This window comes from Anopheles marshallii, chromosome 2 (assembly GCF_943734725.1).
Source record: "Anopheles marshallii chromosome 2, idAnoMarsDA_429_01, whole genome shotgun sequence".
Classification (NCBI taxonomy): Eukaryota; Metazoa; Arthropoda; class Insecta; order Diptera; family Culicidae; genus Anopheles; species Anopheles marshallii.
This window is the reverse complement of record NC_071326.1, coordinates 90,809,519-90,836,611: the sequence shown is the minus strand read 5'-3', so window position 1 is coordinate 90,836,611 and position 27,093 is coordinate 90,809,519. Positions and strand designations below refer to the sequence as shown.

General features: G+C 45.5%; 8 protein-coding genes across 8 annotated transcripts in view; 3 read left to right on the top strand and 5 right to left on the bottom strand.

Annotated features, from left to right (window-relative positions):
- Nucleotides 1–293: 293 nt before the first annotated feature.
- Nucleotides 294–2,286, bottom strand: LOC128718819 (CLIP domain-containing serine protease B14-like). Its single transcript, XM_053812434.1, has 6 exons — nucleotides 2,160–2,286; nucleotides 2,009–2,103; nucleotides 1,821–1,933; nucleotides 1,152–1,750; nucleotides 547–1,076; nucleotides 294–482 (listed from the first exon to the last, which is right to left on the bottom strand). Exons 1-6 carry the CDS (start codon nucleotides 2,284–2,286, stop codon nucleotides 294–296), a joined length of 1,653 nt encoding a protein of 550 aa, XP_053668409.1.
- A 420-nt stretch (nucleotides 2,287–2,706) lies between these two features.
- Nucleotides 2,707–4,632, bottom strand: LOC128709888 (polyserase-2-like). Its single transcript, XM_053804925.1, has 5 exons — nucleotides 4,527–4,632; nucleotides 4,238–4,445; nucleotides 3,577–4,175; nucleotides 2,973–3,520; nucleotides 2,707–2,895 (listed from the first exon to the last, which is right to left on the bottom strand). The coding sequence occupies exons 1-5, from the start codon at nucleotides 4,630–4,632 to the stop codon at nucleotides 2,707–2,709; spliced, it is 1,650 nt and encodes a 549-aa protein (XP_053660900.1).
- A 1,289-nt stretch (nucleotides 4,633–5,921) lies between these two features.
- On the bottom strand, nucleotides 5,922–7,845 carry LOC128719261 (transmembrane protease serine 9-like). The gene is made up of 5 exons (XM_053812884.1): nucleotides 7,746–7,845; nucleotides 7,488–7,692; nucleotides 6,815–7,413; nucleotides 6,193–6,755; nucleotides 5,922–6,107 (listed from the first exon to the last, which is right to left on the bottom strand). Exons 1-5 carry the CDS (start codon nucleotides 7,843–7,845, stop codon nucleotides 5,922–5,924), a joined length of 1,653 nt encoding a protein of 550 aa, XP_053668859.1.
- Nucleotides 7,846–8,789: 944 nt separating this feature from the next.
- On the top strand, nucleotides 8,790–11,254 carry LOC128719446 (sialin). Its single transcript, XM_053813071.1, has 4 exons — nucleotides 8,790–9,083; nucleotides 9,773–10,018; nucleotides 10,086–10,928; nucleotides 10,985–11,254. The coding sequence occupies exons 1-4, from the start codon at nucleotides 8,790–8,792 to the stop codon at nucleotides 11,252–11,254; spliced, it is 1,653 nt and encodes a 550-aa protein (XP_053669046.1).
- A 4,447-nt stretch (nucleotides 11,255–15,701) lies between these two features.
- On the bottom strand, nucleotides 15,702–19,590 carry LOC128707569 (structural maintenance of chromosomes protein 2). The gene is made up of 4 exons (XM_053802526.1): nucleotides 19,423–19,590; nucleotides 17,374–19,307; nucleotides 17,148–17,296; nucleotides 15,702–17,008 (listed from the first exon to the last, which is right to left on the bottom strand). Exons 1-4 carry the CDS (start codon nucleotides 19,588–19,590, stop codon nucleotides 15,702–15,704), a joined length of 3,558 nt encoding a protein of 1,185 aa, XP_053658501.1.
- A 592-nt stretch (nucleotides 19,591–20,182) lies between these two features.
- On the top strand, nucleotides 20,183–20,840 carry LOC128707571 (40S ribosomal protein S16). The gene is made up of 3 exons (XM_053802528.1): nucleotides 20,183–20,191; nucleotides 20,288–20,332; nucleotides 20,447–20,840. Exons 1-3 carry the CDS (start codon nucleotides 20,183–20,185, stop codon nucleotides 20,837–20,839), a joined length of 447 nt encoding a protein of 148 aa, XP_053658503.1. The 3' UTR covers nucleotide 20,840.
- Nucleotides 20,841–21,524: 684 nt separating this feature from the next.
- On the bottom strand, nucleotides 21,525–22,449 carry LOC128707570 (proteasome subunit beta type-7). The gene is made up of 2 exons (XM_053802527.1): nucleotides 22,388–22,449; nucleotides 21,525–22,302 (listed from the first exon to the last, which is right to left on the bottom strand). The coding sequence occupies exons 1-2, from the start codon at nucleotides 22,447–22,449 to the stop codon at nucleotides 21,525–21,527; spliced, it is 840 nt and encodes a 279-aa protein (XP_053658502.1).
- Nucleotides 22,450–24,304: 1,855 nt separating this feature from the next.
- Nucleotides 24,305–27,093, top strand: part of LOC128706891 (phosphatase Herzog) — a 38,845-nt gene continuing 36,056 nt past the window's right edge. The window contains exon 1 of the mRNA XM_053801833.1: nucleotides 24,305–24,429. Within this exon, the coding sequence (XP_053657808.1) occupies nucleotides 24,351–24,429 (79 nt within the window). The 5' untranslated portion in view covers nucleotides 24,305–24,350. The remainder of the gene's footprint in view (nucleotides 24,430–27,093) is intronic.

The window sequence follows — 27,093 nt, the reverse complement described above, 5'->3', positions numbered from 1 at the left end:
ATAAAAACCACATTTTTCATATTTCAAATCGGCGCCGCTGCCTTTTATTCTATCGAACCGTGATGGAGTAAATGTGTTAAGAAATGCATATATTGAATCGCATATAGAACATATAGAATCAATTTATCTCCTACTGAACGAAGCTCCTTCCTAAACTCATAAAACGAATGTTCGGAACTGGGTAGAAGATGTTTTGTGGTAAGCAATACTGCTATAAAGACGCCCCTTTTTGAGAACTGGTCCGAGAGCACAAATCAATGGAGCACCTCCTTGTCATATCTAGCTGCTGTTGCTCAGTCTGAGAACACAAGGTACTGGTCCCGCCTGCCAACGATAATTGCTTCTATCCATGGGATGTGCGGTGTAACGTCAATCATGTACAAATTTGATCCACAACTTTTACTCAACGGTGAAACTATGCCATACATTGACACTGGTTCTCCCCAAACAGTTTTATCGATAACTGGAGCTCCGTAGTCCATCTGAAAATATCAGGAAATACCATCAGGTCATCCGCGGTGCTCACATTTTACAACCGCTACTCACCCAGCAAACTCCCGGCATCATGGTTAAGTGGTTGGGAAAGCATCGCAGATCTGTTCCACGCATATTTTCCTCCTCGCATCCCGTACCATTAAGTGCGGTGACGATGACGGTCTCATTAAAAAACCCGTATGCGCTAAACTTTGGTTCAGGTCCCCACTCCCCATCGGTTCGTAGATCCCAAAGACACGCCGGTCGGAACACTGTATAGTTGACGTACTGCTCCATTTTCAGCAAAGCAATATCGTTCTCTGGATGGCCAGCTTTGTAGCGAGGTGAAACGTACACGTCCTTGATGGCCGCTCGTTCATTCGTCAGGGAAACTACAAACTTCGGATAGCCTTTGCGAGTTGTTACGCAAGAAGCCGTTGTAAGAAGAAACTGATAGTCGATTAGCGTTGCTGCACAGTTCGACCACGTAGTGTCGCCTTCCGACCAGCGTAGCCCGAATCGATTTTGAGTGTAAATCCTTTCAAAGTTCACGTTTATCATCTCCTTGGGCCGTCCGATACAATACGATGTCCTGGTGCAGACTACAAATAATCAAACAGTAGAATTAGAGCCAACACTAACGATATTGTACTGCTACGTCAAGATTGCTTGTCTACCTCCGTAACTATACGATGTGTTTGTCGTACGCTCGATCCAATCGATGTATTCGCTTACTTTGGTATACACGCCAGTAGATCCAACGCCACAAGGCGTTCCGAACGAAATAACACCGGTCACCAGTGGAATCACAGCACCACCCACATCCAGCAACTTCACTCCAATCGGACCACCGGAATCACCTTCACAAGTGTCCATACCGTTGGTGGCCGCACAAAACTGATCCACCCGAAACCCCTGAGGCATTTCGCGCTTGTTTATCGTGATCCTCTTCGCACACTCTTCTTGCTCTAGGTGGTTCAGCACTACGCGTTGCAGTGTCGGACTAAGCGACTCACCGAAACCGGTTGCTCCGAACCCGACCGCGTCCATGGCTCCATCGGGTAGGTTCTTTTCTTGCCATAAACACGCCGGACATACAGCTTCCGTGAACTGTACCATTTGCTGCAATTCGATCAATGCCACATCATAATATTTGCGAGATCCCCGATAGTTGGGATGTACGATCATTCGAGTGATTGCGATCTGTTGTGCGAACTCGTCATCTTCGGTGCTTCCCAGATCCGTATCACCTAAACGCACTGTGTCCGGGTGAAGACTGTAAGAGTGTTGATGGTTTGATTATCTGTATTATGCGAAGCGCTGCTATAGTCACTGGGACATCTTACTTGTTGCCATCCGAATTACAATGCGCTGCTGTCAGTACGAACTGGTTGCTGATCAAACTTCCACCGCAGAGGTAATCAATTTTACCACCGGCACGCGTCCAACCGATCGCCACCTGCAAGGTTAGCAAGCGAGTTCAATGTCACACGAGTGCTAGAGCTACCACGGAGCAACTTAAACGGGGATTTACCATGTGTTGAAATTCGCCGCGCAAAGCGCGAAATCCTCCAAATGCACCAAACCAACCGGGAACTTTAGCATCCGAGTAAAATCGCTTAGGACAATCTGCAAAATTGCGACACAAATTACAAAACGCACACGAACCCAAAGCAATACTTTACCTTTCAGTGAAGTTCGGTCATTGTAGTCTGGCGGAGGTGTACTTAAAAACGAATCCATCTGTACAGACGCAATGCCACTGAAAAGTATCACCAGTGGCAGCACGAAACATTCCACAACACATTTCATTTTTAATATTTATACGATATTATTTGTAACCAAACATTCCATGCGACTTGCTGTGTCGACGCCAAACAAACAACAACTGAATTCATGTCTGCTCATCGGCTTGAGATGATGACTGCGCGTCTCTGCAAACAGGTTTTTTTCTGCTTGAATGAATCGTGTTCATTGTGGATTTACGAACTTGATAAACAAACTAAAACAAAAAAGGCACGACTCGAAGCCCCATGCTTCTGATTTATGATTATGATCTACACGATCATGGCAGTCGTATGATCGAGCTTTTGTTTTCGTAGTCAAATATAAAGAATGCCGTGTTATCCGCGGTCTACAGTTTGTTATTTTCAACCTGTTTGAATTCATTTTTCGAATAGATTAAATAACAAAAAAGTATACGCATAATGAATGAAATTTTCATATTGTCTTTCAATTGCTAAATATAAGCCGCTCATGTAATTTGTTAAATATAATCGACTCTAACCATTGCCTATGAGGTTCAATACTGGTGAATATAATGTTGCTGTCACATCCTTGGCTCGTGGCTCGAGACAGTATACCAAGAACTTTAAAATTCTTCACATAAAGGTCAGTCATAACAGGACCTCCGTAATCAACCTGGGTGTTTAAAAGAAAATTTATTATTAAAAACTGGTTTTTGTTAAATGTTAAACAGCAAAAAAAGCATTAATTACCTTACACAACCCAGGTATCAACGCCACTTCACGGCTGATACAGATCAGATCCGTTTGTGCGGTGCATCTTTTATCTGCATGCACTGTTGACTGTATATAGCTGCGAAGTTCAGAAGTTTTCGAAATTAGATCTGGAATGGTTGCTCCAAACAGAAGCACGCTCTGGCTCCAATTGCCATACAGCTGTTCATTCCACGGACAAACTGGAAGACTTTCTTTCGGATTTGCGTATTTCTCTATCTTTATAACAGCTATATCAAAATAAGGTTTTCCTTTAATAAATCGAGGATGAACAAATACTTCCTCAACTGGGGCACGTTCAGCATCTTGGGCTGATGTTACAAACTTTGGATGACCCCTGCTGGACGTGACACAGTCTGCTGATGTAAGGACATACTGATAATCGATTACAACTCCTCCACACTGATAGATGTCTGACTCTTGTTTCTCCCATAGCAGTCCAACGCGATAGAAAGGCCTGTTTTCCTCGATTGTAGCAGATATTGAGGGATTCTGTTTACGGTTTTCCCTGCTAAATCTGGTACATGCTGTAAAAACCGTTTGATGTCAGTGTAAAAAATCTTTGTTTTCTCTAATAACTCACCTTCATAACTAAGCGACTGATTGACTTCCTTCTCGATCCAATCCAAGTACGAGCTCACTCTTGTGTAGACTCCCGTTGATCCTTCGGCACAGGGAGTTCCAAATGATACAACACCAACCAACAGGGGATATGCATTGCCAAACACATCGTGCAGCTCCGTTTGAAGTGGACCTCCGGAATCGCCTTCACAAGTGTCCATGGTTTCACTGTGTGCACACATCTGATCCGCTCGCAATCCTTCGGGCATTTGACGACGATCCGTTGGGATACGTTCAGCACATGTCGCCGTGTCCAGTGCTCGAAGTTGAACCTTCTGCAAGGTGGGACTTAACATCTCCCCGAATCCAAGCGCACCGAAGCCCACCGCCTCCAGCAAATCACTAGGTGCGTATGATTCCACCCATACACACGCATTGTTGATCGCGTCGTTTATCCACCACTGTTCCTGCAACTCGACTAGCGCAATATCATGGTACTTTCTTGACTCACGGTATTGCGGATGTTTGATGATGCGAGCGATTCCAACTTGTTGCGCATTTTTGTCGTCTTCTTTACTACCAAGATCCGTGTCTCCCAATCGAGTGGTGTCTGGTGGAATACTGAAATAAATGCGCAAAGTTCTGATTATTATCGAAACCCATTATCGAAGCATGTTACTTACTGGTTGGCATCCACAGCACAATGAGCCGCTGTCAGAATAAATTTCGATGTTATCAAACTTCCTCCACAAAGATAATCAATTCTTCCAGCGGATCTGGTCCATCCGATGGCGGCCATATGTTGAAACTCTCCTTGAAATGCTCGTTCTCCACCGACTGCTTGAATCACCGAATATTCGGTTGACTCTACTGGGAAACGTCGCTCGCAGTCTATAGTAATGGACCATATTCCAAATGGTATGATTCAATGCACATCATATACCTCACATCATATGTGTTAGTGATACTGACCATCAAAGCTGTCTCCGGTAGTGTAATTGAAGGGAGGGAAATTTACAAAATCTTGGCATATGACTGCACTAATTACTGTTAATATTGTTTGCAATAGGACGATCATTTCACAACTAACACAATACACGCACGTTTATTCGTTTTGAAGTGATGAGCAATACTGAACTGTTAGTATTGAATCAACGTCATCATAGCAGCCTCGATGCTTACAGTTTATTTCATTTTTTTTATAATGAGACACTGTGCAATCGGATTAATATTCACCTCGCCTTCGGCCTTGAGGTGTCGTCCGTTCTACCTTCGTCATTGGAAACCGGTAATAAAACAGGTCTTCAAGCGAATTTAGACGAAGTGGATACCTGCAACAATTACGCTAGAACAAACCTGTTTTATACATCCTATGGGAGAATATAGTACACTGACCCTAAGATTGTGACTAATCAAGCATAACCACATTAAGACATGTATTTGATCACAAAAAGTATGTAGATATGTTAGTTTGATGTTGGTTTTTGGTTAGTTTTTTGTTGGTAATATAGATAGATGTTGGTTTGATGTTTGTTTTCAAGAATCATCTTTTACCCGTACGTGGTAAATGGGCAGAAACAAAAATTGAAAATTTTGATCGAATTTCATTAAAATAGAATACTGTTTTCTGCCTCCCCCACTTACTTCCCTTAGCCTAATTCCGACGCTTATAAAACAACAACGGTAGCCCTATTCCATTCATATCTGACCTTAGGTAACAAATAGTGTTTACAGTCTTTTTCCGAGTTACGCGACACTCGAGTTACGCGAATTCGAGATACGCGAATCTCACAATTTTGGCAATTCGTGTAATTTTGTATGTTGAATTGAAGTTTGTATTTGTTAATTTTCAAATTTTCCAATCAATATGTTACATTTTTATATTAAAAACATTAATTTTGGTAAAAAAATGCTCTAATATCAAAATACGTAAAAATATCAATTATTAATGTACTTCGTAAGGTTAAAAGAAGAAATCGATCAATAAACACTAACTATAAACGATATTCTGAGGGGAATCCGAGTTACGCGAAAATTCGAGTTACGCGAATTTCTCTGGCACGCATTATTCGCGCAACTCGGGAAAAGACTGTATAAGGTATGATTTAAACACATGAAAAGATTTTAAACACACATGAAAAGAGAATAATAAAGAGCTCGAAAAGCGATGCTACCCTCTTTTCGTTACAGAGGATTGCACCGAAGATTGCCTTAAAGGGGTCTTCAATGCAGCCAATGCACTACCCCATACGTATTGCTATCGCAATCTACTATGTCCCAACAGAAGATTTAAGACAAGCTTGGACAATGTACTATTTATTACACTACGTGATATGATCATAAGAGCGACCCAAACGTGACCTTACGCTAATCGGTAAATACGAGCCATTTATCCAATTTTTTGAATATGATCGATTCCATCCACTGCATGTGTGGTGTGATGTCGGTGAATACAACATTGCTTTCACAGCCTTGTGTTTTGCGAGACAACACACCAAGGATGCGATACACGTTGTTAGCTTCTTCTATCAATACTGGGCCTCCGTAATCAACCTTAAAAATAAAACAGACGTAAAATAAATAGACGCAAAGGCAACGAAACGAAATTATCAAATTATAATGGAAGATAAATCCATACCTGACATGTTTTCGGCACCAGCGTAATGTTTCGGGTGATGCAAACGAGATCGTTTCCCAGGGCGTTCATACCAACCGTACATTGTTCACCTTGTACCGTTTGGAGTATAGCCTTTCGTGAGCTGTTGTTATATTGATTCGGGCCCTGGGAAACCGATGCTGCAACCTGAAGAGGTAGACTACTTTGCTTGGACTCTGCGTTCTTCATCCATGGGCATAACGGTTGGGTTTCTTCAAGGTTTGCATATTGACTTATTTTAACAAGGGCTATGTCATTGGATGCACTATCTCGGTTGTATTGCGGATTTACTAACACATCCCCAACTGGGGCGCGATCACCAACCGGGCTCGATGCTATGAATCTCGGAGGACCCCTGCTGGACGTGACACAGTCTGCTGATGTAAGCACATACTGGTAATCGATCAAAACTCCTCCACACTGATAGATGTCTGTTTCTTTTTCCCCCCAAAGAAGTCCAACACGATTGACGGGCAGTTTCGGCTTCACTTCAGCTGATATTGAGGGATTCTGCTTGCGATTGCATAGCTTACTTCCAACACAACCTATGAAAACAAGGCATTTATTTTCAATTATTTACTTTTACTAGTGTTCCTACACTCACCTTCATAACTAAGCGACTGATTGACTTCCTTTTCGATCCAATCCAAGTACGAGCTCACTCTTGTGTAGACTCCCGTCGATCCTGACGTACAGGGAGTTCCAAATGATACAACACCAACCAACAGGGGATAGGCATTACCAAACACATCGTGTAGCTCCGTTTGAAGTGGACCTCCGGAATCGCCTTCACAAGTGTCCATGGTTTCACTGTGTGCACACATCTGATCCGCTCGCAATCCTTCGGGCATTTGACGACGATTCGTTGGGATTCGTTCAGCACATGTCGCCGTGTCCAGTGCTCGAAGTTGAACCTTCTGCAAAGTGGGACTTAACATCTCCCCGAATCCAAGCGTACCGAAGCCCACTGCCTCCAGCAAAGCACTAGGCGAATCCGGTTCCCGCCATACACATGCAACACACACAGCATTTTGTTGCACGATGTTTTTGGCTAACTTAATTAGCGCGATATCGTAGTACCTTTTTGATTCCCGATACTGCGGATGTTTTATGAACTGTGCAATTGCTACTTGCTGAGCAGATTCATCATCATCAGCGCTGCCAAGATCCGTGTCTCCCAAGCGAGTGGTGTCTGGTGGAATGCTTAAATACGAACAACATTTTCACTCACCATCACTTTACAAACAGTTTCAAAATTAGAGATGTAGTTTACTTACCCCTTACCATCTACAGCACAATGAGCCGCAGTCATGATGAACCTCAAAGTTATCAAACTTCCTCCACAAAGGTAATCAATTCTCCCAGAGGTTCTGGTCCATCCGATGGCGGCCATATGTTGAAACTCTCCCTGAAAAGCACGCACTCCTCCGAGCGCCTCGGTGACTGGAACTGCCCACGTTGCCGAAAAACGATTTGCACAATCTACGATACGAGATGGATTAATGAGAAAGCGTGTATGATGCACGTTTACTCACCTGCGATCCCGTTTCCAGTGGTATAATTAGAGGGAGGATCATCTAAAAATTCTTTGCATTGTGCTACACTTGCTAGCAGAAAAAGAAAAATTATGCTCATTTTAGGCAAGAAAACGATGTGCTCTCTACGGACGGCAGGTCTGCACTGTGCTGGGACAGGCATTTGACACGATTGTTTGTTGTGTAATTCTCCGCAGATCAAACGAACAAACCGGTTCCGATCTATTTGCACACAATATATATTTTCTGTATGTCTCTACCGTCGATGAACGTAATAAAAGAATGGGAACGGGTGAAGAATGATGAACCCTACCATCACGCGCCCAAATTAGTGATGGCTGATAATTGACAAATTTTCGCAGTTGGATGCTTGGTTTATTTCTAATTAACGGTCTGCTTAATCAGCTGCTACTCTGCTCTATCCTAGAACGAAGCAAAATCCACACCAAACTCTTGTCCATGCTTATCTTTCCACACTGATCTACGATAATTGCAGACTCACTATTGGTACCGTCACTATCAGTTCCCGCGTTCCCGTCCCATTCGGATGCAGGCCGCAATTCATTTTCATAAAATGCTCAACATAAAATCCCTCACTACATCCAATCAATTCATTATCAGAGTGCGGATGATACAGTAAGACCGAGCTCAAGACCGTGGCTCAAGCGCACCAGGAACCGGCTGACCGGCCGGTGGAGATTAGTCAACCGTCAAGCCCGGTAGTGATCGTGCGGCCGCTTATCTTCACGACGCCCTGTCTGGCATGTAGGATCACGAAACCAAACAAATTACGGCAAAATCAACAACTCACGCGGTTCCTGTGCTGGCTGCCTGTACATGGTGATCATGGGATCGTCTCAGTCGATCGTCGGCATTTCCAACGGACGCGTCCGGCCCCTAAGAAGATTATCCCTTAGGAGATCTATCAACCCGTTGTGCGAACATTGAGCAATGCTCCCGGGAGGACTGTAACAGAGTGGTCTTGCTGAGTGACAATCTCCAGTCCAGTGTTCCAACCAAGCGTGTGCCTACAAAACGGACACAATGGCAAAGGAAGAAAGGATCAGTGCCAGGTCCACACTCTGGTATTTAGTGTTTGTGGGCTTCGCCGTGAATTACATGATCCGCATCAACACCAACATTACGATCGTGGCGATGATCAAGCAGTCGGACACGGAGTTTGTCGGCGAGGTGAAGGTAGACTACGCCTGTTATGTTCCACAGGCCAACAGCACCGCCGCGGAGTTAACCACCGTCAACCAAGGATCCCAAAGCTTGTTACGATCGCGCGAAGGTCGTATCATTTCACCGGAACAGTTGCTGCTCACACTGTTCAACGTAAGTGGCTGCAACGCGTTTCAAAATACGCAGATCTCATCGCGCAGTTGTTTATCATTTTGAGAGAAATGTGTTCCGTCCACCGGCGATGATAAATAGCCAGATATGGCGCCGTATCTAACCATCAGATAAGTCAGCGTCAGTAAACACACATTCTCGGGCACTCTGGGAGTACCAGCGTCCAGGAAGCGTGCGCTAAATCGTAAACGTCACAACCGTGTTTTATGGTAGCCTAATCCTCATCCACCCCGTAATGTATGGCGAAGACTTTACACCGTGCTCGCGCGCACATGTTTGATTGGAAACAAGCCAACACCCTCGATCTTCCTGACATTGCACTTGACCTTCCACACCTCAATCGATCAATCGTTGTTTCGTTTCGTTGTTCCGTTTGGGTCAGCGATGCACCTGGAGCTGGTCGTTTGGTTGTACTCCAAACGGGGCCCCAGAAAAGCAATCCAATTAACTCCACAATTCATTAAATCAACTAGCGGCGATAGCGGCGAGCTACTGCAGCGTGTCTGACCCGTTAATAGGGCGGCTAATCAAAAAATATTCTAATGACTCTGCAGAGCCGTTTCACTTTAGCGACGATCATCTGTTCCAACGGCGGTGTTCTGTACGTTATCATGACGGCGTGAGCTTCACTAATAATGCTTCTCGCTCTGTCTCTAATATCACCGTTACAGCTGGACCCGCAGAAGGAAGGTTTCGACTGGGATGACTATCAGCAGGGTTTGATTTTGGGGGCATTCTACTGGCTTCACTGGATCACACAAATACCGGGTGGAATTCTAGCACGGCGCTACGGTACGAAGCTGGTGTTTGGGGCGAGTAACGTGATCGGATGCTGGATGTGTTTTCTGATGCCGATCGCCTCGTACTGGGACTATCGTGTGCTGGTCATACTGCGCGTGCTGCAGGGTCTCGTATGCGTAAGCAATCGTGCCGTACATTGATCGTTATCCAAAATTTAGCCCATCCACACCTTCGTCTGTTCAGGGTCTTGCTTGGCCAGCGATGCACCATATGGCCGGCCAGTGGATACCACCGAACGAACGCAGCAAGTTTGTGACGGCGTATCTGGGCAGCTCGGTCGGAGTGGCTCTGAACTTCCCACTCTTCGGGTACATCATCGCGTGGTCATCCTGGGAGTATGTGTTTCACTTCTGCGGCATCTTCGGCACGGTGTGGTACGTGGCGTGGCTGTACTTCGTGTACGACTCACCGGCCGAACATCCTCGCATCCATCCGAACGAGCGTAAGTATATTGAAAGTTCGCTTGGAATCACGGAACAGTCGGCGGAGCGTCGGGACCAGCAGGACGGGCAACGCACTCCGTGGAGACGGATCATACTGTCCAAAGCGATGTGGATCACGATCATCGCACAGTGGGGCGGAATCTGGGGTCTGTTCACGCTCATGACGCAAGCCCCAACGTACTTCAACAACGTGCACGGATGGAACATCGAGATGACGGGTTTGCTGTCGGGCATTCCGCACCTGTGCCGCATGCTGTTTGCGTACGTGTTCTCCATCGTTGGCGATCATCTGCTGAAGCACGAGCTAATGTCCCGGACCGGCGTACGCAAGATGGGCGGTGCGCTGTGCTGTTTCGTCAATGGGATATTTGTGTTCATTCTGGCCTACTGCGGGTGTAACTCGTTCATGGCGACCATATTCCTCACGCTTGCAACGACCGTCCATGGTGCAGTCTCGACCGGACCGCTGGCAAATCTGGTCGACATGAGTCCGCGATATGCGGGCATCCTGTTAGGTGTTAGCGGTATGATCACGGTAGTGCCGGGATTCATATCGCCCATCATTGTCGGAATGCTTGGCAACGTAAGTGTAGTAGAGATCCTACTCCCCAAATACTGACTGCCTTTCACTCTTCACAGCACACCGTGGAACAATGGAGGATAATTTTTCTCATCAGTTCCGGCATGCTTGTTATCTGTGGACTTCTCTACATGGCTTTTGCGGACTCCACCCAACAGCCGTGGAATTCTTGCGAAGATCTACCCAGTGCAGCTGGCAGCATTCAGGCAGATGAGCTGCAAGGACTTAAGACATCCAATCTCGATGGGAATTGGAATGAATCCAAAGAAAAGCTCGAGATGGACACACGAGTGAACGATTCTGGTGTCGTACGTTTAAGCTCAGTTTAGTGCGCAGTATTAGTGGGCAGGATCTCTTTGTTTTCCTTCGATTCGGTGCCAAAGTGTTGAATAAATGCAGTAAAATCAGAGCAGAGTTCTTTTGCGGTACACGCTGAATGACAAGTGTATCAGCATCAGGACTCCCTACGACAGCAGCTTGCCCGGAAGGCGTCTCATGCATATGCAAGTGGACGCACACTTCCCGGGCCTGTACGGAAATGTATAATGCAACGGCATAAACTACCGTACCGTGTCGCATCGATACGCTACCAGCCTCAAAGGCAATCACATGCACAACCTTGCGAAAATGTCTGCGTGTAACTTCATGTTCCGCCGCTCAGCCAAACTCGATCCGTACCTGGAACGGTTCCGTACATCTTCCCGCCGAAAAGGTGCTGAGGTTAAGCCGGCTCAAACACACCCGCAGGAAGATTTCCACCCACTGCCGGAAGTCGACACACCGGGCGGAACAAGAAGCTGCGATTAAATATTCAAACGCAGTAAAAGACACTTTTATGCCCATCATACGTTGCGGAAATTTATGTTTATTTGATTCCGATACCATTTTGCGATATCGAATCACGGGGAAAGGGACTGGGATGGGAGTGCTGGAACCGCCGTGCCACCGTGCCGCATATCGACTGGTCGGCTAGAAAGCTACTTTGCAAGAAAACGAAACATTGCGTTGAAATATGGGTTTGAAGTGTAGTGTTTATCTTGTATGTTCTTCGCAATTGTGGCCATTTTTTTACAGAAGCATTCCATCAAGTTCGCGGTAATGGATATGGAAAATTTTCGGCGACACTTTCCAATTGAATTGGATGTCAAAAATACTCAATTGACCACCAACTCATGTAATATTGATGATTCGTGGTAGGCATATTGATGACACTGTGTTTGAACATCCCAATCTTTAATTTCCATAAATTTCTCTCTGTGCCCTTAAATTAGCGGAGCAAAACTAACTAAAAACAATAGTCATTTATTTGATCGTAAAACTAAACATGTATTACCGCCTTCCAGGAACCTTCTCTGTCCAGTTTTCTACAACTCGATCTTTAAAAATTGAAGAGACTTTCTTGAGGTTCCCTGAAAATCTGAATGTTCTCTTAGCAACGATGAGTGAATACTTTGCCTTTCGATCAGCACTTTCATTGGTGTTATAAAAGAACAGGATTGATGAAATTATTGGCTTGAACATTGATATGCACCCAAGGCCATGTTGGTAGTATCCACCTTTTAACGAGCCTCTTTATGGGCAAACAGAAATGTGCGTATCGTTCGGGAAATAACAAACGACAACCATTACCATTAGACGTTATCACGTATCATTTACGGCTGCCAATATGCCAAACAACAACGTGCGGCGAACGTTCTACTACTCCGCATGTAAGCAAATCGTACGAACGAATGGTAATTTGATTGGCTGTCAAGTGCTTTTGACGGGTTTGACGCCTATTTTATTGTAATGGGAGGAAAGTGAGTGTTTGTGATGTTAGTACTTTCAGTTTCAGAACCGAAAGCTTTTACTCTTCCAGCACACACTCGCGTTGAAGCTGTAAAAGGCAACAACAACAAAAAAACATAAAATGTGTGGCATGTCAGGGCCCAGCATACATCTCAAGACACGAAGATTACAACCAGGAAGCACCAGGGCCTGTATTGCTCCGGCATACATTTACGCTGCAGGTGATCCAGTTTCAACCAGGGAAGAACGTTTGTTTATATTCCTACCAATTTATCACCTTCTAAAGTGTGTCTCATTTTTCAATACCTTTTTTTTCTTCGCTAGGTATTCACACTCCAACTTGTTCACGTCCCCTTTCGGAAGCGCTCGTATGTACGTGTGCGACACAAGATCGTAAAATTCCAAATCCCACCGGACTCCCCTTGCCTGCCCGGCATTTGCACGTACGTATCAAGCCTGTATGGGAATGAACTCCTCGGCATGTTTTGTTCCACAGCGGTAAGTAAAGGCTGCCCGTTTATCCAACATGCCAGCGGCAACTTTCGTCACGCGTCCCCACGAACCATGGAACTGGGGAGATGGCTTTGTGCAGAGTCGAATTGAAACAACAGCTTTTCCCGCCGGCTTTTCCACAATCGGAAATGAAAAATTGAAATCCAGTATCCTTGCCGCGCCGCACTGGCATGGCGGAACACGCGGTCGGGCGTGTGTAAATTGATTTCCCGCACACCAACCACGGTGAGCAAATACGCTGGCGTACTTTTGTTTATTTTTATTGTTAAGCAAGGTAAACCGTGTAATTCCTCGAGTCAATCCGGCGCTAGGTGTGCAATCCTGCTTGCCATAACTACCCGCAGATGGTGGCTTTGTGTCGCCGCAGGTTTTTTTTTGTTGTTGTTGTTGGTGTTTATGATTATGGATGCCTGATTGAAAGTTAGTGTGATTGGTTGAGAGATGACGTGCACAAATGTGTCAATAACTTGCAGGCTTTATCCTGCATTCGATGGAGCGAAAGGTATTTGGGGAATGTCCCAGTACGGATCACTTAGCCTTCTGTTCGTTCTTTTCCTATGGATTTTGTAGGATCTTTCGAAAATGACGCAATTAGTGTTGTGTGAAATAGCTCCCATGAGTTAGCTGAGTGATTCGTACTCAATGGTACGCTAGCTCACGAACACTAACCTACACGAACTACCGGAGCACTAGCTGTCCAGTACATGATCAGAAGAAGCATCATTTAGCTAGTTTACATCGTGAGTGACAGAATATCATAATGTGTGATCGAACGATCGCTATCAACGGGCAAATGCTTCCATTAAAGCTCTTCGATAGCTCTCGTTAGCTCATGTCACTTCACTTATCACAATCATCCTGTTGCCAATGTCTACTCTGCATTGCTTAATCTTGAAACATAAAAATGCACAAAGCTGTCTTTCACGAGCTACTGCGACTGCTTTGTCCACTGCTCCCTGTAATTGCGCCTTTTCGTTCCCCTTTCATGCCACACACATTCAACACGTTTTGCTCAAATATTTACAACACATCTATCCGGTGGCAAAAGATGAGCAAGTGTAAACTTTCCAACCCATCATCAAAAAAAAAGACCAAACAAACAGGCCACAGTCCCAGGTCCGGGAAAAAAAACTTTTATTTTAAATGTAATATGTTAAAAAAGACATTTTTCAAAACTCCCGCGAGGGACATTTGTTTGCTTATAATGTAAGTAAATGTTCTCTCTATCCCTCTCTCTCGCGTGCTCTCCTACTAGCCAGGGCCAGGATCAGTATCGTTACCTTTTTACTCCGGTACGGAAATGTCGAAATGGTAAAGTGAACCACGTTATCCGTCCGGATAAGTTCTCACGGTAGAAGCCAGGAACCCTTTTCCTGCCGTAAACCAAACAAACGTTCCCATTTTCGGAGTAAGACAGCGAGCAAAAGGACGAGTTACCCACACTTCCACGCAGTACAAAAACCCCTCCGACTAACTTATCCAAAACATTCTAAACAAAATCTACCCACATCACCCTCCTCAGTTCGCTCCTTCTCCCACCCACGTGGAAAGGTATGCACGTTTAGCGTAGTGAACCTTTCACCTGTCCGAAAGATGTCCACCGGTGTGTGTGTGTGTGTGTGGTAGCACTTTTTTGGCATTTGCAAAGTTTTTACTTCTCCAAACCTTTTTTTCTACTTTGGAAAACCCTAGGAGCGTAAAAACCACATGTTTGGTGAGAATTGTGGGTGTTTTTGTCACATTCCAGCGATAATTTAAGAGCTGACATACATCTAACGGACAACACTCCAACCCCTCATACATCCCACATCTTACTTCTGGTGGAAGAAAAAGGAGGAGAAATAGCGTAAAAAATGCAATTTATGTTCAAAAGTTAGCTTTTTCAGCAAGTTTTACACAACTACAGCGTGGTTTTTTTAAGTTGTCTCATGGTTTCAATATTGTCGCATTTCACTAGTAAATTTGATTGCTATTGATGCAATTTTTTTAATAGCAATGAACGAAACATTAATCCGTATTTTGGAAAAAAATTGTTTAGTTTATTAGAAATTAATTTACAAAACTTATACACTAAACTAAATCAGATTCGCTACCATTAACTGACGATTCCACAAACGTATTACTCAACAACTTGCTCGGTCTGGTTTAAAATTTAGACCGAGCCGTGCCTTCGATGCTTTAGACTTAACTACTTAGCTATTAGTAACAGAATGTCATACAGTGTTGGCCATCGGGCAGGACATGCCACGACCGACAACAGTTGAAAACCCAAATAAGAAGTGGAAAGAAAGCATTTCATATTTCGTTCCCCATTTATCGATTAATTTCTATTACAGAAGGTTAGTATAGCAAACCCCCATGGTGTCGAGTAAATTGTTGATTGTATTGCCATAGACACAACTTAAAATTAACATAAAATAATAATAAAGAAATATCAAAACTCATGTACATTAATTTAATAACCAAAACCCCGCGTTACCGTCTGTTGGATTCCGCAGCAGCTTTCTTCAAGTTGGCGACATTAACTGTCCGCGTCACGCCAGACATTCCATCGATGAACTTGGTCCGGAACAGCACGTTCGCATTGTTAAACATACCGTCCTTCAGCGACACGATGATGAACTGGGAGTTGGTAAAGTGTGCCTTCAGCATATTGCCGATGTTTTGCGTGTGGGATAGATCCAGTGCCGCGTCCACTTCGTCCAGGATGTAGAGCGGTGCCGGTTTGTACTTTAGCATAGCCAAGATAAGCGAAAGCGCAACCAACGATCGTTGCCCACCGCTTAGCTCGGTTAACGATTCTTTCCACATGCCGTTGAAGCCAACCTTCACTTCGAGCCCTTTCATGAAATCTGCACCATCCGGTGGTACCAGTTTGGCCTGCGTTCCCGGCAGCAGTGTGCTGAAGATACTGCCGAAATTCTCATCCACCTCGCTCCAGGCCACCTTCAGCTTTTTCTTCTTCTCCGAGTCCAGATTGTCGATGATCGCCTGGATCTTTTTCTTGTCATCCTCAACCACCTTTTTCCGTCGCGTCACCTCTTTGTACTGCTCTTCCTCGCGCTCCAGCAGGACCATCGCTTTCTGGTTCACGTTTCGGCTCATCTTGTCCTTAGAATCTTGCAGCTTTTTCAGCTTCCGGCCCGCCTCTTGCGGATCTTCCTTGTTGTAGTCGTACCGTGTGTTTTTCACGCCGAAAAACTCCTTATCCTCCGGTATCCATGGATACTTTTCTTCCATTCCACTGATTCGATCGTAGCCGTCCTTGTTTTCGTTCTTCACTTTCGTGATCTCGTTCTCTTTCTTCTTAATTTCAAGCTTCAAATCTTCATTTTGCTTCAACAGTTTGTCCCGCTGGTGGTACTTTGTCTTCAGCTCTTTGCTCTGCGAGTTCATCTTTTCCTTGTGTTGTTTTATTTGTTGTTTCAGTGCGGTCACTGCTGCCGTCATCTCTTCGCTCGCACCGCTCACCTCCGTTAGCCGTTGGTTTAATGCTTCAATCTGTTCCATCAACTTTGCCGCCTGCTCTTTGGCGGTGACGATACCCTTTTGTAGTTCTTCAATTTCTAGCTTTAGCGTCTCGAAGTCTCGTTCATGCTTTTTCCAATTTTTACGACTCTCCTCACTTTTCTTCTTAGTGCGCTTCATATCATCTTCAGCCGCCTTTAGCTCGCGCTCGCGATGACCCTTTCCGTCGGCAATCTTTGACTGAAGGTCTTTCACCTTCGCAGCACACTGGGTTTGTGTCTGGCGTGCCTCCACCATTGTGTTTTGCAATGTTTCTGTGAGACAAAAAGAAGTTCAATAATTTAAATTCATTTACATTCAATTTCAAACCCCTTCGACGCGATTTCTAGCGATTACTGATTAAGATCACTTATTTTCTGCATGCTACATTTAGTAATAATTTTGTTTGCTTACCAATTTTCTTCTTTAACTCTTCAATTTCTTCCTGAGTTTGCTGGAAGGACGTCTGAGCCAAGCGCTGCTTTAGGTTATTCAGTTCGTAGTTGAGCATATCGTGCTGCTCCTTCAACTGTCCGTACCGATGGGCGGTTTTCTCAATTTTGCTGTTAAAACAAAAAAACATCAATTAATAATCAATTCAAACGATCAAACGAATGTTTCTTTTTCACCGCAATCCTACCTTATTTCCGCACAAATGTTCCGCAGTTCTACCTCCTTCTCCTGCAACATCGCCTGTATTCTGTTGATTTCGGCCACATCCAACAGAACAGCGTTACCCTTCGCTCGTGCACCACCGGACAAGGTACCGCCCGGATCGACTACATCTCCGTCGAGCGTAACCGAGCGAGTTTTGATGCGCGGATGAAACGTGATCTTGTTTGCCACGTCCAAATTCTTCACGATGAACGAATGCCCGAACGCGAATTGCATGGCCTCATCAACTTGAGGATCGTAGCTGATACACGAAAGGGCCGTCGTTACATTTTCCTTGCCAACAAGCTCCTCCGCAAACCTGGCCACCGACGGATCGATCTTACGACCCGAGATTTTGTTCAGCGGAATCATAGTTGTGCGCGTCTGCAACTGTCCTTTTTGCAGCAACTTTTTGCTCGTCGTGTCTGTATCGGTGATGACGGAGTACAGATTACCACCGGCTACAGTCCCAAGGGCCTGAGCGTACTTTGGATCCTTCACAGTGACTAACTTCGCCACCATACCTTTCACCGATCGGCGATCGAAGCCCGGCTCCGGGTCACGGTACTGCAGCTCCCAACGGTGAGCATTGCGACGGTCCAAATCCGACCGTAAACTCCGAATTTCGTTCTGCAGTGTCTGTCTACGGGAGGATAGCGTTTCCATGGAGCCTTCCTCGTAACCCGTCGATTGCAGTTCATTTTCGATCTGTCCGATCTGACCCTCAACTTTCGTGAGCTTCCTTTTGTCTTCGAGATACGCCGCATCGCTGCTGTTCATGTTTTTCTGCTTGTCCCGCAGTAGTTGCTGTGAATGTTTCAGCTCCATCTCCGACTGCTTGATGGCCGTGGTCGCTTCGGCCGACTTTTGTTTGGCAGCAATCAGCTGATCCTGTAGGGTGGCCGCCTCACCATCCTCGTTCGTCGATAAACCGGCCGTAACTGCTTCGAAGCGTTTCTGCGCCTTAGCGAATTCGCTCTCGTCCGTTTCGCACGCATCCTTAAGCGTTTGGAACGTTTCACCGCGCCGTTGCATCTCGTCCTCCTTCGTTGCTAGTGCTTCCTCATCGTCACGGATGCTTTTCTGGAGATTCTTTAGCTTCCGCTGCTCCACACCGATGCTGTCCTTTGCGTTGTTCCGTTCGGCGAATGCGGTTGCTTCCTTTTTGCTTTCCACAGCTAGCTGCTGCTCCAGTTCTCCCAACATTCCGCCACCCTCGGTGTCAATACGTGCCTGCAGCTCTTTCGCTTCCTGCTCGAGAGATTCTGCCGTCGAGCAGTTCGATTCGATCTTCTGCTCACTTTCGGTGATGGTCGACTGAAGGCTGGCGATCGTTTTCTCCGACTCCTCGACGCCTTTACAAAGCTGCAGATAGCGGTACGAGACGTATAACCGCGTCAGGTATTCGATATCACGACATACCTTCTGGAATTCGATGTAATGCTCGCGTTCTTTGCGAAGCTTCTCAAGTTTCGGTTCAATTTCTTCCCGTATGACCGCGTACAGCTCGTTCAGCTTGGTGTCCTTTCGTTCGATCAGCTTCAGCGCTGAATCACGCTTCGCTTCGTACATGCTCGTACCGGCCGCCTCCTCAATCATCGACAAGATCTCGTGCGGTTTCATGTTCAGCACCTTCGTGATGCGCCCCTGCATGATCAAAAAGTTCGGATTGTTCACGTTCAGCTGCACCGCACAGAACAAATCCTGCACGCGCTTATTTTGTACCGACTTGCCATTGATGAGATATTTGTTCTTGCCGCCCACAACGATCTGGCGCGTGATGGAAATTTCGCGACAGTTTTCAAACCCAATCGGACACTGGTTTGGGTTGGAATTGTCGAAAATGAGCGTCACCGTTGCCTTCGTTATCCCCGCCTGTCCACTTTTGTACACCAAATCCTGGAGCGATGTCGCACGGACCTACAAAAACAACATTCAAAAGCCTCAATTCAAGCCTTCTGTCACCTGTGTAGAAAAAGGCGGCAAACCGTATACCGGCTGTTAGGCGGGCTGGAGCGGCGTAAACCGTACTTACATGGACCAAATTGGAAATACCCAGCACGAAACAGATTGAGTCAAGGATGTTAGATTTACCCGTCCCATTGAGACCGGTGATGGCGTTAAACTCGGGGTCAAATCCTTGCACTTCCGTACGCCGTCCGTAGGATTTGAATCCGTCTATGACGATCGATTTGATGTACATTTTGGGGCATTCGGATTGCGCGACGTTCGAGCGGGAGCAAAAATCACACCAACATACACCGCCACGTAGCGATCCACGCTAATATGCGTTACTTTATTTCTATTTATACGATGGTACAATAATTGTTTACCGCTTCACTTTTGTTGGACGCTGCGTGTGTGTTTATGCGTAACTTGTTTTTCTTTTTCCATTGGAAGCTGTCAACACAACGGCGGTTGCATTTGAATATGACATGCGCACTAAAAGACCTACACGGTCATGGTGGATGAAGTGTTTATTTTTTCGCCCTTTTCTTTCAATATTTTATGTATATTCTTAAAGCACGAAAAAAGGAACCGATGATACTTTGTATGTATTCGTACAGTTTTTGCAATGATTTTCTTCAAATAATCGATTGTAAACCCTTGTGCGTTGTATAAATGTTGTAATGTTGTGCTTCCACATTAAAGCACCGCGCGGCGCTGGCAAAACGGAAATGAGAAATTCACCACCACCCGCTTGACAGCGAATGTCGCGCGGCTGTCAAACACAGTTCAATGCTTGCGGATCCACTTCCTTTCCTTTTCTAGTTTTGTTGTGCTACGAATCAAACATGCCCAAAGTAAGTGCTAGCGAATTATCGCTGGTAATTGTGTATTTACCTTCGCGGTGTTGATGAAAAGTGTGTTAATTCATTGTTGACCATCTATTGTTGCAGGCACGCAAGGAGAAAGTAAGCGCAGTCCAGGTTTTCGGACGTAAGGTAAGCATACGAAGCGGTACCGACAAGCAGGCGGCGGCACATACGAGCTCTGCTGGTGACGGAGAGCAAATGTTCAAGGAAGATGTGATTGCAATTGTTCGCTACTTTTTTCAGAAAACTGCCACCGCCGTTGCATACTGCAAGCGTGGCAAGGGATTGTTGCGTGTGAATGGTCGTCCGCTGGAACAGATCGAACCGAAAATCCTTCGCTACAAGCTGCAGGAGCCGCTGTTGCTGCTGGGCAAGGAAAAATTCGCCGGTGTTGATATCCGCATTCGCGTGAACGGTGGTGGTCATGTCGCTCAGATTTACGCCATCCGCCAGGCCATCTCGAAGGCGCTGGTGTCGTTCTACCAGAAGTACGTCGATGAGGCGTCGCGCAAGGAACTGAAGGACATCCTCACCCAGTACGATCGAACGCTGCTGGTTGCGGATCCGCGTCGTTGCGAACCGAAGAAGTTCGGTGGTCCAGGTGCCCGTGCCCGCTACCAGAAGTCGTACCGTTAAGGATTTATCTACACACACATTCACGCCGTGTCTGTTGGTTTGTCCGAATCATTCTGTTCACCGGGGTCAACCGGACGAGCTCAACGGTGCGTGGCGAGTTATTCTCTCCATAAGATTACGCGTATATTGCTTCGAGCATAAAAACATTGTGAGGAAGAATAAACGGTAAACATCTGTACAATCTTACGGAAACAGTACTACTGGTGCGTTTGGTTATAAAGAAAAGATCCTGGATAACAGATGACCGAAAAGAACTGTAGACAATTTTACACGTAATTAGCACAACGACTTGGTACTGTACTGTAAAGTACTGGAACTGGACGTCCGAAGCATATGATTACCTATTCTGCAAATTTGTAGTTCTTAGGCAACAATTCGGCATGATAAATAATCAAACAACGGGAGAATGATCCACATTCTCCCGTATTCCCTCCACATTCCACCCAAAGAAGGGGGTAGCCCATACTCGTATAGTCAAGAAAATGCCAAACATATTCTATCTTCATGAAAAAATGGTATTCGCCACGGTTCAGATGTAACTTGCATCAGTGTTTCCAAATGGTAATGGTCAAAGATTAGTATATATTCACGCTTCAAATATGATAGCAAATTTATTCCCGAACTGATACCAATACACGTAATTACGGAACTGAATGACGACAGACTGCCATTATCGCTGTCTGCCTTATGCCGTATCCATACTTTCCACTCCTTCCGGAACTAGGTGACGCACGACCGTATCCGTAATGTCCACCTTGAAGCTCTTGCTCTGCAAAATCGCCGTTGTGCCTGGTTTAAAATCATACGCCAAGCTACGGGTGCCCTTTTTGTTCGCTTCCTCGTACGTGCGCAAATACTCAGTCGTGTCCTTCCGGATGACGCACAGATCAATGTTCGAACCGGAACCCAGATCGTTGAACACACCGGCCGCAATCGCATCCCGTACCAGCTTCTTGCCTTCCTCCTCGGACATGTCAGGCTTCCAGCGGGACTCAAACACGGACATTGCGGCCAAACTTCCCGAGCCCATCGTTGCGTACGGTAGCTTATCGGTCGAACCGTGCGGGTAAATGCAGTAGATGTACGGACCGGTACTGTCCACTCCTCCCAATACTAAGGCCGCACTGATGTAGCCCTGATAGCGGAACAAAAACTGCTTCAGCATCGTGTTTGCCACCACGACTGGCACGGTGCGACCGGTGTTGAGTCGGTGCAGCTCCAGATTCGAAGCGATCATCTGTGTGGTCATTTCCGTGTCCGCCGCAGTGCCTGCCCCACAACAGTACATGTTCTTCGCCAGATAGTGGATCTTTTCGCAGTTCTTGTCGGCTACAATCGGTCCTTCGGTGGCGCGCGTATCGGCACCGAGAATAACGCCATCCTTGTAGATAATGCCGCAGATGGTGGTTCCTGTTTTGATCATTTTCGGTGGCACGAAGCCACTCTTAACCAGCTGAGCATTGCTACGGGATGATGAATGGTGTCAACAGTTAGATTCAATTTGACTCACAATCTCTTCCGACACGATTCCTGAGCGCTATTACTTACCGGCGACAGTTTTCAAAACTGAATCCTGGTGCCTCAAATTCGCGAGCGATATCGGTAGTCATTGTAACGGAGAATTGGCTTAGGAAATCGCTCTGCAGTTAGATGATTTAGCCGTTTCGTGTGTTTTGCTTGATGGCTCTTCCTTTCGGCAATTTTGCTGTTTCACCCTTGCGTCAAAGCTTCAAGGTACATAGAGCACTCAGCACAACGGATGGGAAATGTCAAAAGTATATCTATACACCTGGACTGCTGGAACTACGGCCAGATCCCAAATAACGTAAATATTTGTAGCAATTGTTAAAAAAGCATGAAATCTAGTGAACAAAGCAAGATTCCAAAAAATGTGCATTTGCATCAGTGTGACGATTCTTCATAATAAATTTGGTGGCTAATGTACGTGCTAAAAACTGCACGATAATGCGTTGGTTGGGTTCGGGCAGTTTTGACATTTTCCTTATTTTTCTAGCACTTGCGCACAACGGAACTGGCCGGAGACATTTCGGTCAAACTCCCACCAAACGCTCATAAACATTCAGCTCGTCGAGCAGTTTAATTCGAGCAGAGCAACCGTGCGGACGTGTGTATTGTTGTTGTGGGTGCGTTGTGTATTTCTATTTAGCTTCTTTTCGATTAGAACCTAACTGAGACGCAGTTTCGCAATGATTTACCCGTTTTGATGGTAGAGAAGCGTGCTAAAAGTGTGCTCCTGGTGAAAAGAAACGAAAATTAACACCAGTTCTACCGTTCCTCTCCCTCTGCGGCGGCCATCTTGTTTGTGTGTAGTAGCAAAACAGAAGCGAACGTTTATTTGGTGCGTGTCAGAGAGCAAGTGTGGCAAGATAAAGTTAAAACGAAAACATGCATTGCAGTGGCTATCATTGCCATTTTCCGAATTGTCGTAATCAATCGTACTAGGGGCCCAAAATCCGTTCTGTTCCCCGGTGTTTTCATATGTCTCGAGCGGGCCCCGAGCGCGCGTTCTGGTGAAAGTTGCGAGCGTTTGGGATAGAAAGGGAAAAAAGAAAGTATACACAGCGACACGACCCCAAAAAAGCGCGTATGTGGTTGGTGCGGGGAAATGATGGGATAGGCGTGATGGAGATGGGGCCTCCGCATGTCACCGTGTACAACAAAGGCGCTCTTTTATGTTGACCATAGCAACCAGGGTTGGCGGTGGAAAACCGGATCAACCAAAGGAGGCGTTTTCCTTGCCGTCTATCCAGAACTCGTGGTACCGTGTGTGTTCGTGTGTGTTTGCCGGGGTTTTAAAGCAGTGATAAAAATTGTTTTGCCATTGCATCCCTTTGGGAAGTAATAAAAGGGTCGCAAGTTTCCACCGATTTTCTGGGTTTTCTTTCCCTGTTTCAAGGCTGGGTTGCGTTTCCCAATTCGCACGATTGCATTCGAATTTCACTGTATCGCCCAGCCATCAATTGGTGTATTTTATTAGAGTGTGCATTTGTTTTTCTTTCTCCCCTTAGCCATTTCACAGTGAAGTAGTGTGTGGTGGCGCTGATTGCGTGTATATCATCCGTGCCTATGTGTGTGTGTGTGCATGTTTCGTGTTTCAAGTGCGGCGTTTGAGTTTTGTTTTCCGTTCGAGAGGTTTTTAGTTCCGGGGGCAATTTTCCGGCAAGGGTTTCCCGGATATAGGTGGTGCCTGATTCTTAGTGGCTGAAAAAGATTAGCAAAGCGAACAACAGCACTATCCAGCAGAGACACACATACACTGGTGCACACGTGCAACACATTCACTCGCACGGTCGTTACGGCCGGGAGTTCGGAAGCGGGATTCTTCCCGTCAGGCTACAGTGCCGTTTCGTCGACTAGACGGAACTGAAAATACAAAGAAAAACACCGGAAAACCCCGGTGCTTGCGAGATAAACGAGACAACCAACCAGGCGGGACCCACCAGGCAGCAACAATTTCCGGAGGGAGAGCGTCCAACAGCCAATGGTTTAAATGGACGCTACATCCATCATTACGCAGGTGTCGCGGGATGACGAACAGCAACTGAACAGCAGCTATCCGAACGAAAAAGGTAAGTGAAATCAGCCGAGACCCGGTTAGGCATATTGCCTGTACAGTGTGTCGCAAATCTAACGCACTCAACAGTAGAATTAAATCTTAATAAAAAGAAATATTTTTTTTTTTGTTGGAAAGAGTTTTTCAAATTCTCCTGATATTTAGGAGAATCATTTTTTGTGTTTTGTTGTGAAAATAAGGCAATAAACAATTAAAGCGAGTGTATCCATTTTTGTAAGACGGATTGTAGTACAACCGTTGCTTTAATTTCACTCAAAATATTAATCCCAACTAGCCGTTTTTATTGTTATAGTGCTCTTTTTCGAGTAAAATTTGTGGCATACTTTTTTTTTAGTGAAAGTATCGTAGAAGACTTTCAATACCTTAGACAACCGGGTGCCTTGTTGTTGGGATATTAAAATTATCCCAACCTTTCGGGATCAAAACGCAACATTACGACATCACATAAATCTTGATGGAATTATGCTTCCCAGCGATATCCCTGCTAGTGAATTACCCCGGCGAACTCTCTTTGCGAAACGATGCGACAGTAAATTACCTTATGAGTAATTATAAACTTTGGCCAAAAGAAGGTTTTACGAGTACTTTATACCTTCACCATGGTTAGAGCGCTCGATCGCTTCTTGCAAAAATCGCACGATCAAAGCAGCCAACAAACAAGCAACCAGATGCGTGGCTCGTTCCGTTCGTTCGGGTCTGCGTTGTTTGCGAAAATAAAAACCCAGCAACCTCTGCCTAATTAGTTGTTATGACAATACACGTTTATAAAGTTTGTTCATTACGATTGTTGTGCTTTCATCGACCGAGTTCCCACCGAGACCACCTTCACGGCACGGCGGAAAGAAAGAAGGGTTAATCGTTGGCGCCATTTTGAATGCTTTCCTGCCTTTCTTCAGCTGCGTGCGTTTTTCCAGCGTGTATCTTACTACTCTCGCTGTCTCGCGTTTTGTCCGGAACGAGTTGGGTTTGTTCTAAATTTCCCAGTTGTGCTGAAGTATTCGTGAACCGTAGTTACAGTTTGCGACACGAGTGCGAGATTGTGTATCGCTGCTCCGTGTGATTTTACGACACATAAAGCGGAGGCCGGCTTCAAATATGTGCGCGTGGGATTTCGTACCGGATCGTGAATGTTTTGCGTGTTTCCGTTCGATTTGCGTGTAACTTTTCAACCGACCGCTGTAAAGAGCTGTTTGTTTGGCCGCCACAAACACACATCTTGGGCAAGCTGAATTGAAATCGATCGGAAGGAAGCAAGACAAATGTCGATTTGGCAAAACATTGGCCCCTCACGCGTTTGCCAATCTCCCCACCCCGCGGCACCTTAGCGTACGCATAAAACCGAACACAAACCTCTTTGTGTACTACGATGCGCAAAATGTTGGCAACGGCAATATGTACAAACTCCCCAGTTTTGTTGTTGGGCCGTCATTTCCCACCCGCGCTCGTAGCTGAGTGCTGAGAGAGTGAGCGTGTTTTTTGTTGATTTAGAACGCGTTTTTACACCCACAGCCTCCGTTTATTTTCCCTTTTTTCGACGGGTGAACCACAGCTACAGAAACCGCGTGTGGGGGTGTGATCGGATGGCCGGGTGCCGTCCGTCTCTTGGCAAGTTACTCTTTTTGTTTTGGATTTGGGTGGAAAACAGGGACACGCTGTTCAGTTGTGCTTTCTTCCGACGAAGGGTTAGCAAGATATGGAATAACATTTGAAGACATTGATAGAACAAGGGATGTGCGGCTTTTGACCTACCGGAATGTAACTTTTCAAAACTGGTGAAGGTTTTGTGTTCGGAGTTAAAACGGAAAACTTCCACTGATCTTTCTTTGACATGATCTGTTTATGTCGCTTATTGTTCTACTTGCCGACAAGTCCTTATTCGACAAAGAATCACGAATATTCACAGACAATTGAACTGGTCGCAAAATAGATCAATTAGTCAGTTGCTCAATTGTCTTCTTCATCTTCATCTTTATCGGCACAACAACCTCAAGAGGTCTAGGCCTGGCATTTTTGGCTTTCTGTGACTTTATTTACCCGTTGCTGGAGAGTCAGTCCTGCATACAGAGGATTGATCCTGATGGGATTTTGAACCGGTCCTGTCGTGTGAAGACTGACGCCGCTACCAATACACCATCCCAAGTTGTCAGTGAGTTGCCTATTTAGTGGCTATTTATATTGAGCTTGCTAAGTCCTTTGTCCGAAATATGATAATAGGTTTAGCTGATTTTTGTTTTTGTATTTGTCTTTTTGAGCTTAACATAATTTAGATTAGCTCGATAATATTGCGTTCATTCTAGTTGAGATGTAATCTAAAGGATCTTCTTTTTTCGGTTCTTCAGCGGAGATACTACCTTCTGCTATCTAAAAACCAGTGAGAAGAAGATAATTCACCCTCATGCTAGAAGCGCAGCATTCGTCTCTAAATCGGTCCCTAAACTCGGACCATAATTCATGCACGACCGCTCTATAGTGGCTCAAGTATTCTCTCCTGCCTCGTACCCTTGAAATCCCCAACGAGAAAGTCCAAAACAGCACGGATTGCCTCTTTCGCCGGGCGGTACCGTCTGCGTAACAGGTGCAACACGCTTTTACCCACGGTATCCTATTCTAATGCTTCTGGCGCATTTATGCTCGATGGCAAAATCTAGCCGTAACACCA

What these genes read in the sequence shown, in the direction of transcription:
- LOC128718819 (XM_053812434.1), bottom strand. Translation starts at nt 2,286, where the DNA reads ATGAAATGTGTTGTGGAATGTTTCGTGCTGCCACTGGTGATACTTTTC. An exon ending in TGTAATTCGGATGGCAACAA is followed by an intron (nt 1,751 to 1,820) that starts GTAAGATGTCCC and finishes ACACTCTTACAG; the next exon opens with TCTTCACCCGGACACAGTGC. An exon ending in TGATGCCGGGAGTTTGCTGG is followed by an intron (nt 483 to 546) that starts GTGAGTAGCGGT and finishes TGATATTTTCAG; the next exon opens with ATGGACTACGGAGCTCCAGT.
- LOC128709888 (XM_053804925.1), bottom strand. Translation starts at nt 4,632, where the DNA reads ATGATCGTCCTATTGCAAACAATATTAACAGTAATTAGTGCAGTCATA. An exon ending in TCAGTCGCTTAGTTATGAAG is followed by an intron (nt 3,521 to 3,576) that starts GTGAGTTATTAG and finishes CGGTTTTTACAG; the next exon opens with CATGTACCAGATTTAGCAGG. An exon ending in TGATACCTGGGTTGTGTAAG is followed by an intron (nt 2,896 to 2,972) that starts GTAATTAATGCT and finishes TTAAACACCCAG; the next exon opens with GTTGATTACGGAGGTCCTGT.
- LOC128719261 (XM_053812884.1), bottom strand. Translation starts at nt 7,845, where the DNA reads ATGAGCATAATTTTTCTTTTTCTGCTAGCAAGTGTAGCACAATGCAAA. An exon ending in TCAGTCGCTTAGTTATGAAG is followed by an intron (nt 6,756 to 6,814) that starts GTGAGTGTAGGA and finishes TTGTTTTCATAG; the next exon opens with GTTGTGTTGGAAGTAAGCTA. An exon ending in TGGTGCCGAAAACATGTCAG is followed by an intron (nt 6,108 to 6,192) that starts GTATGGATTTAT and finishes TTTATTTTTAAG; the next exon opens with GTTGATTACGGAGGCCCAGT.
- LOC128719446 (XM_053813071.1), top strand. Translation starts at nt 8,790, where the DNA reads ATGGCAAAGGAAGAAAGGATCAGTGCCAGGTCCACACTCTGGTATTTA. An exon ending in TGCTGCTCACACTGTTCAAC is followed by an intron (nt 9,084 to 9,772) that starts GTAAGTGGCTGC and finishes TCACCGTTACAG; the next exon opens with CTGGACCCGCAGAAGGAAGG. An exon ending in TGCTGCAGGGTCTCGTATGC is followed by an intron (nt 10,019 to 10,085) that starts GTAAGCAATCGT and finishes TCGTCTGTTCAG; the next exon opens with GGTCTTGCTTGGCCAGCGAT.
- LOC128707569 (XM_053802526.1), bottom strand. Translation starts at nt 19,590, where the DNA reads ATGTACATCAAATCGATCGTCATAGACGGATTCAAATCCTACGGACGG. An exon ending in AACATTTGTGCGGAAATAAG is followed by an intron (nt 17,297 to 17,373) that starts GTAGGATTGCGG and finishes TTGTTTTAACAG; the next exon opens with CAAAATTGAGAAAACCGCCC. An exon ending in AGAGTTAAAGAAGAAAATTG is followed by an intron (nt 17,009 to 17,147) that starts GTAAGCAAACAA and finishes TTTGTCTCACAG; the next exon opens with AAACATTGCAAAACACAATG.
- LOC128707571 (XM_053802528.1), top strand. An exon ending in TCCAGGTTTTCGGACGTAAG is followed by an intron (nt 20,333 to 20,446) that starts GTAAGCATACGA and finishes TACTTTTTTCAG; the next exon opens with AAAACTGCCACCGCCGTTGC.
- LOC128707570 (XM_053802527.1), bottom strand. Translation starts at nt 22,449, where the DNA reads ATGACTACCGATATCGCTCGCGAATTTGAGGCACCAGGATTCAGTTTT. An exon ending in AGTTTTGAAAACTGTCGCCG is followed by an intron (nt 22,303 to 22,387) that starts GTAAGTAATAGC and finishes ATCATCCCGTAG; the next exon opens with CAATGCTCAGCTGGTTAAGA.